General features: G+C 39.7%; 1 protein-coding gene across 1 annotated transcript; it reads left to right on the top strand.

Moving 5' to 3' along the window:
- The first annotated feature begins 2696 nt into the window (after positions 1 to 2696).
- LOC128506403 (E3 ubiquitin/ISG15 ligase TRIM25-like) lies at positions 2697 to 6996 on the top strand. The gene is made up of 6 exons (XM_053476823.1): positions 2697 to 3319; positions 4566 to 4661; positions 4796 to 5029; positions 5520 to 5691; positions 5912 to 5971; positions 6395 to 6996. The coding sequence occupies exons 1-6, from the start codon at positions 2720 to 2722 to the stop codon at positions 6922 to 6924; spliced, it is 1692 nt and encodes a 563-aa protein (XP_053332798.1). The 5' UTR covers positions 2697 to 2719; the 3' UTR covers positions 6925 to 6996.
- Positions 6997 to 12939: the final 5943 nt, after the last annotated feature.

Below are 12939 nucleotides of genomic sequence, written 5' to 3'. Positions count from 1 at the left end.
ACTTTTGAACGGTAGTATAAATGTATTTAAAGATAACACTACATGGCCCATGTATTTACATCCCACACTTTTTCAGAATTAGCTATTAAAATACAAGATAATGAGCTAAAATGGTAAATAATTTTAACTACCGAAACCTTGCTGATGCCCCGGAATATATATCATGCTAGCCTTAGCTGGATTTTTCAGCAGGCATGCTGGTCTTCCAGAAGTTATGCTAGTTCACCAGCTAAACCAGCACCAGACCAGCACTAACCAGCATATAAATCATGCTGGTCTATGCTGTATTTTTCAGCAGGGTTTACAGATTCAGATGATCTATTACATCCATGTGTATGATCGAAAATGCAGAGCATTTTAAGTTCTTTTCAAGATTACCAGAAAAGGGGTTGGACCGCCAACCCCTAAACCAGCAACCTTTCTGTCAGAAGCTTGCTTTTCAAACTACCAATGCACACCATTTCTGCTTGCTTCTCCTTTCGACAACCCAAACCCAATGTGTCTCCTGCACACAAAGATGACACAAGACATGTGTCTCTCATTAAAACATCATGTAAATAAAATCATAGAAGCACAATAGACACCCTGAAATACAGTGCAAAATATGGCTTGGCAACTAATACAACTACATTAATGAATGATCTTTATCGTTTTGTATCTCATGTCTTCATCTGATCACTTACTCAGATCATCAGGCAGTGTTTCTGTTTTAAATGATTTTAATTGATTACTTTTTTAAAAGTATGCATTTATTGTCAGTATATTTATATAAAAGGTTTGTGTTGTGTTTTTGCAAAACAAAGCAGATATCTAATAAATGCAAAATAATGTATTTATGTGTTTTTCTCATGTATGAAAATGTGATGAGGTAAAGGGGTCTGGCTCGAACTCCGCCGGTCACTTGGTTTTAACAATATAGCCAATTATGCCATTTTGGAAATTGCGCCCAAGGAAATCAAATGACCCTAATTATTACTTAACTAAGGCACCCATGTACGTTCACTAAACATGAAAGAGGCATGGATTTCGGACATAAACAGGTTTATTTTCTCACAAACAATCATACACAACTTAAAAGTTCAAAAGTTACATATAGCAGTGCTAAAAGTAGTTGCAACTACATCATCAAGTGTATGCTACACAACATTCTAAAATACAATTCACTGTTACAATCAGCACAAAGGAGAGACCAACACGCACACGAAACAGGGAAAACACTCCCAGCACATCACACTTCCACCACCTTTAGCTAACAGCTCTACCAGATTAGGAAATATAATCATTGAGATAAAACACACAGCCAGTAAAAATAGTTGAGAGAGAGAGAGAGAGAGAGAGAAAGAGAAACAACTCTTAAAAATAAAAACAAGTTCTCAGACAGATAAGAGTGCATGTGAAGCAGCAATATGACAAAGTCCCACTCCAGCAGAGCAGCAGTCATGCAACACAGCAGTAAGGCAAAGTGCATATATTTATCCAATAACAGTAAAGCAAAACATATGTAAGACAAAACAAAAGTAAAGCAAAATCAGCAATGTTCATGCAAAGCAGCAGCGTTCCTGCATTTGTCCACAGCACCCACTTTAACCTATAGTTCCTATGGTCAAAATAAAAATTTAAACATACCACAGAGGACAATAAAGTGTACTATAGAACGTACATACCTGTTCCAAAATGTTGAATGACCGACCACAAGCAATCCCTGTACAACCCGGAAGTACGGGAAATGAGCCACTTACCGACGGAAGTAAGGCAATGTTGCCAAAAAGGGTGCCCAAAAGTCTAAGTGGAAACTATAACAAATAACAATAAGTACCCTGGGCCATAGTCACAGAGGGGATCGCGTATAATGTTCATACCTGAAATGAAACCGCAAGTTAGGCGCGCAGCAAAAAGGCATGCGCTCTTCCTCAATAATGAGGAATCCAGAGAAAAACTACAACCCAGTTTAAATGAGAACCATTTCCAGTAAGCATAACTAGTAATTCGCAAAAAGTGTCCATACCTGAGATGGAAGCGGAAGTCAGGCACGCAACAAGATGACGTGCACTCCACACGAAGGAGAGACAACAGGAAAAGACAGCCCTATAGAAGAATTAAAAAATGAGCCTACAAGCCTATTTAAGCAAGTGCCTCTGCATATGAGCATAGAAAAGAGTTTGCAAAAGGGTATGAAAGTGGAAGCCGGGGTGCGCAAAAAAAAAAGCATGCGCTCTACACAAAAGAGGGTTGATAAGGAAAGACCACACTTTTAAAGAGTCCAGAGGAAACTTAAAGAAATATTTAAGTGAGTGCCGCTGCCCATAAGCATAGCTAAGGGATTGCAAAGAGCATTCTTGCCTGTGGCAAAAGCGAAGTCAGACCATTACTACACAGCAAGACCAATGCTGGTGGTAAGGTTTCATCAGCATAAATATGCTGGTCTTCCATCTGTTATGCTGGTTCACTAGCTAAACCAGTACCAGACCAGCACTAATCAGTATTAACTAGCACATACATCATGTTGGCCTATGCTTGATTTATCAGCAGGATATAGGAAGATGAAAGAGTTAACAGAGGAGTATTCATAACCTCCCTTTGTTTGCATGTCTCTCTCTCTCTCTCTCTCACTCACTTTCTCTGTTTCTCACTCTCACACATACACACACAATACGAGGACATTATTCTAAAAAACAAAACTCAAAAGTGCCTCTCTCTCTCAGAGTAAGAGTTCAGGAAAATGGCAGAGGCCAGTATTTCAGTAGATCAGCTTTCAGTGGATCAGTTCATCTGTCCAGTGTGTCTGGATCTCCTGAAGGATCCGGTGACTCTCCCCTGTGGTCACAGTTTCTGTAAGGTGTGTATTAATGACTGCTGGGATCAGGAGGATCAGAAGGGTGTCTACAGCTGTCCTCAGTGCAGAGACACTTTTACTCCAAGGCCTGTTCTACGCAGAAACAACATACTGGCTGCAGTGGTGGAGAAACTGCACAAGACTGAAATCCAAGCTGCTTCTCCTGCTCACTGTTACGCTAAACCTGGAGATGTGGAGTGTGATTTCTGCACCGGGAGAAAACACAAAGCCGTCAAGTCCTGTCTGACGTGTCTGGCTTCTTACTGTGAAATTCATGTGAAACCTCATCTAGAAGTTCCTGCTTTAACAAAACACATATTAACTGAAGCTTCAGCAAAACTCCAAGAGAAGATCTGCTCTGAACATAACAAGCTGATTGAGATCTACTGCCGTACTGATCAAACCTGCATCTGTTATTTGTGTACGATGGATAATCACAAAGGACACGACACCGTCACAGCCGCAGCAGAAACAGCTGAGAAACAGGTGAGAATGAGAAAACTTTATAGACTAAATTCTTGCTAGTTTTATTTCTTAACCAAAATTAATTTCTTTAGTATGTTACACAATTTCAACTCAAGCTTATTATAAGTGTGTTAAAGGCTTTTCCAGTGTTAGTCATAATCATTTCATGCTCATATTTGTCTAAGTAACAGGGTGTGACATTTAAGAGAGAGAGAGAGAGATTACTTTGATCTGGACTTCAGACTCTTTTTGTCAGTCATTTTAGACACCACTCCATATAACACAATAATGCACAAATCCCCAAATTCCAGAACCCATGGTATCCAGCAGAGTTCATCTACAGTTAGATAGCTAACCTCCTATCTGATAGCTAACATGACCCAGAGCACACAGACTGCTTCACTTCACTGCTAGTTAATTATATAACCCTATCCCATGAAATCTACAGGACATTAACAGTCAAACCCCAGTCTTCACTGCAAAATGTTTAATGTATTACAATAACCCAATGATTTTTATTGCCTTTATTAGCAAACATTTGACAGTTCAGTGGCATGGAGTACATGTCTCCTTTAAAAGTGTTACACAAATAAAACTGAATTGTGCTAAATTAAAACTATACTGGAACATAAGCCACCACCTTTAGCTAACAGCTCTACCAGATTAGGAAATATAATCATTGAGATAAAACACACAGCCAGTAAAAATAGGAGAGAGAGAGAAAGAAAGGGAGAGAGAAAGAGAATAAGAGAAAGAAACAACTTTTAAAAATAAATGTCTCAGACAGATAAGAGTTCAGTCTGGATCACAAACTATACCAGTCATAGACTGAATAAGAACAGGAGAAACCTTCTGTGACATCATCCATAGATTTTCTGAATATGGTTTTAAAGCTCAACTGTGGGCGCTCTGGATGTCATCATTATGGAATGGAGGTGATTACACCTAACCCCATACATAAATGGGCAAATGAGCAGAACAATTGGAGCCTGGCAGTTGGTTTGAGCAAGACTACTTCCCTCAGTTACCACAAGTCAGCTAACTCAGTTTCAGTTGAAATGCTAAGGTGGCTAACATTAATTGATATGCTAATGTTAATTTGCATTTGATTGAACTCCATTATCCATATCCTGGATATGTACGTACAAAGCAGGGGAACCTCCAGGACCAGGTTTGTAAACACTGAACCATACATCAGAATCACAGCTCTGTAATTAGCTCATCAATATTTAACCAATAACTTTAAACTGTTTTATTTTATCTTCAGATAGAGTTAAAGGAGGAGCGGATAAAATCCCAGGAGAGAATCCAGGAGACGCAGAAGAAGGTGCAGGAGCTGAAACAGGCTGTGAACACTATAAAGGTGAGCAGTGAGCAGAGACAGAGCTGCTCCTAGAAACACACACAACATGGACAACATGGAGTCATTTAGAGTCGCAGTAAGAGAGGGAATGATAGATGAACTTTAAATCCTGTGGTGTGTGTCTATCCTAAAAGCGGAGTGCAAAGAGAGCAGTGAAAGACAGTGAGAGGATCTTTACTGAACTGATCAGCTCCATGGAGAAAAAGCGCTCGGAGGTGACGGAGCTGATCAGAGCTCAGGAGAAGACTGAACTGAGTCGAGCTGAACGACTCCTGGAGCAACTGGAGCAGGAGATTGCTGATCTTCAGAGGAGACTCACTGAGCTGGAGCAGCTTTCACACACACACGATCACATCCAGTTCCTTCAGGTAACACTCACTGTCTGATCTACACACACATGTTCCTCACACACTCTCTAAAACACCTCTTACTAAAAGTTCATTGTCCTTCATTCAGTCTGGATCTCCTTCTAAATCAAATGATCAGCTCCACCTCCAACACACTCTTATGTTAATCAGAGCGACTATTTAAAAAAAGTTTTTGCACGGCACGATCATGTTCTGTTCTGGTGTCAGTTACAATCCAAATTATTTTTCTATATCTATGACTATAACAGTGAAACTGCTGACTCATGTGGAGGATTCACAATAATTATATGAGGGATTTATGTAATGCATGATGGGTAATACAGTGACAGAACACTGATGGATGTAAATACTTTACACAATCATGAATTCTGCTAAAGCACTGAAACTGACAAATGCAACACTGAACTATAAAACCTTTTTTTTATATTAATGTAACTGCAGAAACACTTTGTTTACACACACTGTTTTACATTTAATCTGCTTTCTGTAGGCTTTAGCTTCTGGACGTCAGTCTCCTAAATTAATCAGACCATCATTTCAGACATCCAGCATCAGTGTTCATCAACATCTCTCATTTGATAAAGTGAGGAATTCTCTCTCAGATCTGAAGAAGAGACTCCAGAAATTCTGTGAGGAGGAATTCAACAAAATCCCTCCACCTGGTAAGAGGAGCTGTTCCTGCTGGAGAAACACAATGATGGACGTCTTTACTCGCTCTGTGAAGTCTTATTTCTTAGCAATGCTCCTGCTGAGCTTCCTGCAGACAGTTTGAACTAAAATACTGATTCAAAATAAATAAACTGACTGTATCACTTTAAACTGTTTCCATCTTTTACAACCTGATGATGCTTTTTGTCTTCATTTCCATTTTTCTCTCCACAGCTGCAGCAGTTCAGATCTTTTTACCACCAGAGCCACAGAGCAGAGAAGAGTTTCTGAAATGTACACACACACGCACACACAAATATTAATTAGTTTCATAGAGTACTGTTTTCTTTAAAAACAGCTTAGAAAATAAATACAGACAAGTGATTCTCAGGAATTTTATTTGGATAAAATTTTAAATTAAATACATGTATACATAAGTAAGTGTGAGTGTAAGTGTGTGTGTGTGTGTGTGTGTGTGTGTGTGTGTATACTGTATATGTGTGAGTGTGTGTGAGAGAGAAAGAGAGCGAAAGAGATGTAGGAATAAATAACAGCTTTTTTTTTTACATTAAATATGTAAATGAACATTGAGACATTTCTCCCTCAGATATCAGCGCACACAGACAGCTGTCTCACTCTTCACATGAATATACAGTATTCTGTAAATTAAACCCAACATGTTCACATTGTTCAGTTTGTTTTTCTCTTTTATTTTAGATTTCTGTTATCTGACTCTGGATCCCAACACGACACATCGTAAACTCATTCTGTCTGAGAAGAACAGAGCGGTGAGATACAGTGAGAGAGAGCAGCAGTACTCTGATCATCCAGAGAGATTTTACTCCTGCCCTCAGGTGTTGTGTAAGGAGAGTGTGTGTGGACGCAGTTACTGGGAGGTGGAGTGGAGCGGTCCTGTGTCCATATCAGTCTCATATAAAAACATCAGCAGGAAAGGACATGCTATTGTGTCTGGGTTTGGACTCAACAATCAGTCCTGGAGTCTGTGGTGTTCTCCTTCTTCTCTCTCATTCTGGCACAACAACATTAGGACTGGTCTCAGAGCTCCATCATCCTCCAGAATAGGAGTGTATGTGGATCACAGTGCAGAAACTCTGTCCTTATACAGCGTCTCTGACACGATGAAGCTCCTCCACAGAGTCCACACCACATTCACTCAGCCTCTGTACGCTGGGTTTGGGTTCTTCTCTTTGATTGGCTCTACTGTGAGATTGTGTGATCCAGAATAAAGTGTGTAGTGTTTTGTGTAAAATTCCTGCACATTGTCACATTGTTGCTCAGTCATCTGTCTCACTAACACACAATCCAGTATTGTAAATTTTGTGTCAGTAATCAGAGCTTTATTTTTTATTATTTCGTTGCATTGAGTTTCTTCTTTGGGGCCTGGATTTTCAATACAAGTATTTGTTTTTGATTGTTAATAGGAAATACTTGTCCACTTAGAAATAATGCAAATATTTAAAGGTGATAGTTTTAAATCAATTGACACTAAAGTCAACTGCAAAGGATTGTGCTAGATTGCTCTTGGTGTGTGTGTGTGTGTGTGTGTGTGTGTGTGTGTGTGTGTGCATGCGTTTGTTTGTGCATGCGTTTGTGTGTGCATGCATGTGTGTGTGTGGGTGTGTGGGGGGAAGAATTCTCCTGCCTTGCCTTTGCTTTTGCTGGCAAAATCTCCAGATCCACAGAGACCAGAGATACTGAAGATGAATCAATAAAGGAATTAAAACTGTTCAAGTCAAATAATTTAAAATAATAAATTTGGAAAGAGCATTCTGTGCATCATGGTATCAGACTTTCACTTGACATGCATGTTCTGGGTTAATGATAATTGTTTACAATAAAGAGAAGTAGTTCATTACTGTACTTAAGTACGTTATTATGAGTATCTGTACTTTACTTAAAGGTTTCGATTTTGGGGAACTTTTTTACTTTTACATAAAATTTTACATGTGAGTATTACTTTAATGGATAATTTAATGTTGGCTTTTAGCAGAGAAATATTTTCCTTGTATGTGTTTTAAATTCATCCATCATTACCATGATTGTCTTGTGCCTTGGCAGATAGTGGTACCTCTCGTAACAAAGTGTTACTATACCACAACATAGTACGACAACAGCGGTGCTGATGATGATGCTAAAACTGTTAGCAGGTGGAGGCAGTCTTACTTTGACAAATTGTGATTCCTTTTTAAATAAATCAACTTCCACTGGCTGTGATCCTAACATCTGCTAAACTATCAAACAATCCAGTATCTCAGTACTATTTCACACCAAAAACATGAAACATTGATTTATATTCAGCAGCAAAGGGATTGACTCCACGCATGTTACATGGACAATGCTGTTTAATTTATATCTCATGACCTTAGCAGTGTAAAGTTTTATCTGTTGGTTTTATACTAAGCAGCTTTTCATTAAATAACTGATAAACAGTAATAAAGGCAGTACATTTCGACATTTTAAACCCGTTAAAAATAAAATAGAAACATTTAGAATAAAAAATACTAATTAAACTGAAATTTCATTGTAAGCAATTTAAGATTAATAAAAAAGATTGTTTCAAGCAACATTGCACATAACAAACAGGATGAAGTTTTCCCAGTTTAAATGATTAACTAATTTTTAATAAGACAGAAATTTTACTGAGGTCATGATTAGAGCCACAAGCAGCCGTACTTAGATGTTGTTTGTTTGTTTTTTGCCAAACCTCTTAAACCTTTTTAATATAATGCATATTTTTAGATTATTTACTCAAGAAATAAATAAATGACTGCAGTGGCTCAGGTATAATGTTTGTTATTAGTTTTTGTCAAAAATATTTATCATTTAATGTTCTAGTGCATTTTAGGTGTGGATTATGATGACAAATGTACAGTATATCTGTTAACTTTATCTGTCTGTGCTCTGACTTCTGGTCTGCAGTCTGAACAAGATTGGTAAATAAAATAATCTTTTCTATCTATCTATCTATCTCTCTCTCTCTCTCTCTATATATATATATATATATAGTCCGCCCTGGCGATTTATATATGAGACTACCATAGTGTTGTCCACCAGCACTAGGACATGGTAGCCTCTCAACTGCTGGAGGAAGTGCTTTAGGGCCAGAAATAGAGCCATCATTTCGAGGCAATTGATGTGCCACACGAGAAGATGTCCTCTTTAGCTCCCTTGGGCTGGATGGCCATCTAAAACCGACTCCAGCCCATGAGGGAAGTGTCTGTCGTTGTGCGATGATAAGATGGACCCAAAGTCAAAAACCGGGGTCTGAACCACATAGAAAGGGTATGAAGCCCCTGGCGCGTAACCCTTATTGGGGATTGGGCCTGGAGTGAAATCCCCTGGTTCTTAGGCACAACTGAGATGCTCTCATGTGCAGAAGGCCCAAAGGTATCACCATGGATGCAGCTGCCATGAGAGCTAAAGATCTCTGAAAGTGACGAACAGTCACTTTCTGGTCTAGCTTGTGTTTCTTGAGGGTGTTGACAATGGATTCGACACGAGCGGGAGACAGCTGTGCCTGCCTTACGATCGAAACCCATGTGACACCCAAATATGTTGTCCTCTGAACAGAAAAGAGCACGCTTTTTATGGCGCTGGGTCTTAATCCTAGAATATTAAAGTCCCCTGCTATGGCAAAACAGTCAAACTCTGAGGAAATCATTGATAGCAGTTCTGTAAACTTTTCAATAAAGTCTGGAGAATATTTTGGAGGTCTGTAAATAATGATAAACAGAATGCGTGGGGCACCTTTCAGCAATATACCTAGATATTCAAAATTTGCTTGCATTGATAAACATCTTTAAATAGAGCAGCTACACCTCCACCTCTCCTAACAGTTCTGCAGACACTCATGAAAGTAAAGTTAGGAGGCGCTGTTTCATTTAGAACTGTTGCACTGCAGCTATCATCTCACCAAGTTTCATTAAAAAACATAAAATCCAATTTGCTCGTGGTGATCAAATCATTGATAAGAAATGATTTATTTTTTAGCGAGCGAATATTTAAAAATGCTAACTTGATGGCATTACTTTTTGTCCCCACAGTAATCTTAGTTTGATGTATAACAGGTCGGAAATTAGATGGGTCAGCTGTACGGCTTAAGAAGGCCTTGGGCTTTCTATTACGTGATAGAACAGAGATAGAGAAAGCTACAGGCACACTGGGTTCCCGCTTGTTCTGTAAACATTTGTAAATGTTTCTGCTATCGTAGCGGGGACCCGACACACATCACTGAGAGCTGCTATCTGTTTGTTTTCACCTAGACCAGATGGAGGGGGGGGTTCGAGCCTTGGCGCTGTGGCAGCGGTTGAAGAGCTCTCACAGAAGGAGGAGGACAAGCTGGGCCCATAGGCCTTGGTGGTTGTGGAGCCCGCTGTTTTTTAGTTGGCATCTGGGGGCTTGCAGCAAAGGAGTGGGAGAGTTTGGTCCCATTGTACACCAGTTCCTCCATTTTCTGTGAGAAGCTTAGAAGTGGAGAAGCTGGAGAGAGGGATACTGTGTCTGGTGAGATGGGTTTTGATTCTGGTGTTTCCCGTGGCTGTAGTATATTGTCCTGAATTTTCTGGCTGTTTTCCAGAAACAGCCAGGAATAGCTGATGTTAATTGATGTTAATATGGAGCCCAGGTAGTTATTGAAGACCCAGGTAGACTTGTAGGAAGTTCCAGTCCTGAACTATCGAACTGTCAAGTCCCCAGAGAAACAGTTGCTAACACCAGTCAAGGCCAGAATGATCTTCTAGGTAGAGAGAATTATCCCCAGACACCAGACGCATCCCAAAGAGACACACGGGGCATCCATGTGACGAGATCTCCAACCAGAAGCGGGGCACCAGAATGGGTCAGACAGGTCCAGGGAGCAAAGGAAGTCTGGATCACTGGCAGCTTAGGAACGACATGTGTAGCTCGACAGAGAGAAAGAAAGAGTGGAAGGGGAGACAGGGGGAGAGAGGAAAGAGAAAGAGGGGGAGAAAGAGAAGAAGAGGAGAGATGGCAGTTAGGTATGGTCACAGTCACACAATGTATAATGTGAATGTATATTAACTGAAGAGTGCAAGCAGAGACTCCAGCAGGACTAACTATGACAGCAAAACTAAAAGGAAGAGCCAGAAGGAAACACAAACATGAGGGCTTCCTGAGATGTAAAGCAAACAATCATCTCACCGTCAGCAAACCTGAGTGATCAGTGAGAGTGAGGAAGACAGCATCTAAACATACCAGTTCACCATAATACTCTACGTCCATGAGTCCCCTAGATCTGCTCCTTTACCTAAGGCAAATCTATTTATAAAAATGCTTGGCTAAATAAATAGGTTTTTAGCCTAGACTTAAACACGGAGACTGTGATTGAGTCCCGAACACTATTTGGAAGACTATTCCATAATTTTGGGGCTTTGTAAGAAAAAGCTCTGCCCCCAGCTGTATTTTTCATAATACGCGGTACTGACAAGCAGCCTGCATCCTTTGATCGAAGTAGGTGTGGCGGTTCGTAAGACACTAGCAGTTCGCTCAGGTACTGCGGCGCGAGACCATTTAATGCTTTATATGTCAAGAGTAGTATTTTAAAATCAATGCGAAATTTCACAGGGAGCCAATGCTGTCATGATTTATGCCCGGTCTGCCTTGTGCCCCCTTTTTTTCCACGCTGTCACTTTCTCCATGTGCTCATGTTTACCCTAGTCTGTCTGTATCCTTTCCCACGCCCCCGTTTCCTCCCCGTCTGCACACCTGTCTCTAATCCCCGTCTGATTATTATCGTGTCTATTTTTGCCTCGATTCTCTCACGTTTATTTTTCCTGCTTTCACGTTGCCAAGTCCGCTTTGTTTCTCGTTTTTGCTTTCGGTTTCTCGTCTCGGTTTTGTTTGCCTCGCTCTTTGATCCCCCGGCTTTGACCTCGCACTTCCTTGCTTTGACCACGGCTATAACGTCTCCCGAATATTTTTTCCTGACCAGAAAAAACACTTTCAACTGATGCCTTCGATGCTTTCAAATTTTAATGTCATCTTCTCCAAAGTGAGGACAGTCAACTTCACAAACATCAAATGCCCACCGTGAAAAACTATAATATGAAAATAAACAACATTAAAATCAAAATTACAGATTGTTAAGTGCATGCGCCATGATGCACTTCAATTAATTACAAACTTTAAAACTTTTCTCAATACAAACTTAACCGTACTGTACATTACAAAGACATGATAATCACAATATAAACAAACATACCATGTGCCTTCTAATCAAGATTCAGGAGACATTAACAGATACATTTTAAACACCACTTTTCTTTATCCTGCACGCTCGACACTCGCAACCTCATGTATTTTGTGTACACACAGCTAATAAAAACACACGACTGGTTAGTGTAGCGCTACTGGTTTTCTCCTGTAGGTGGCACATTTTTCATATTATCATATAAATCAACGATTTCGAAATGAACGATTCAAAATACAAAGTTAAATATTACACACCATTTATAACAAACAAAAAATAGGTATTCCAAAATGTGACCAAAAATATTCTGAACAAAAAATACTTTATCTGTGACAGCTACACTGCCACCAAAAATACAAGAATTTATGGAAGTAGAATTTTGCTTAATTCCTTAAACCTGTAATTTTCCTTTAAACTGTTACTTCCCTTTGCCGCATTCAATATTTCCTACTTGTATTTTTAGTTTACCTAAATAATACTAATTTAGATGTTAAGACTAGTCTGTCTAATCCCATTTGTTGTTTTACTTATAGGTTAGAAGTCGTTCTCAACTATTACAACCAATTTTTGGATTGGACGCTCCAAAAAGGATATTTGCGTCAATCGTTCACCTTTTTTCCCTAACTTATTTTGTCCCATTTGGAGTTTAACCTTTCGCACAAGCCCATCATCATCTACATTTGTCTCTACTACTCTAGCCAGCCTCCATTCATTTCTGGGAACATGGTCCTCTTTGACAATTACTATGTCTCCAACATGAACATTTCCTCTAGGCGTGTGCCACTGTTGTCTGAGGCTTACATTGGCTAGGTATTCTTTGCGCCATCTGCTCCAGAACTGTTCTGACAAATACTGCACTCTTCTCCACCTTTTGCGAGCGTACAAATCTTCATGAACAAATTTTCCAGGAGGAGGGAGAGCCAGTGAGGTCTTCATTGTGAGCAGATGATTAGGCGTTAAAGGTTCAGCACTTTTTGGGTCATTTATTGTGATAGTGGTAAGCGGACGTCTATTAACAATTGACATTGCCTCA

Source organism: Clarias gariepinus, chromosome 2, assembly GCF_024256425.1.
Source record: "Clarias gariepinus isolate MV-2021 ecotype Netherlands chromosome 2, CGAR_prim_01v2, whole genome shotgun sequence".
NCBI lineage: Eukaryota > Metazoa > Chordata > Actinopteri > Siluriformes > Clariidae > Clarias > Clarias gariepinus.
Note: the sequence above shows the minus strand (reverse complement) of the source record. Positions and strands in the feature narration are given on the sequence as shown.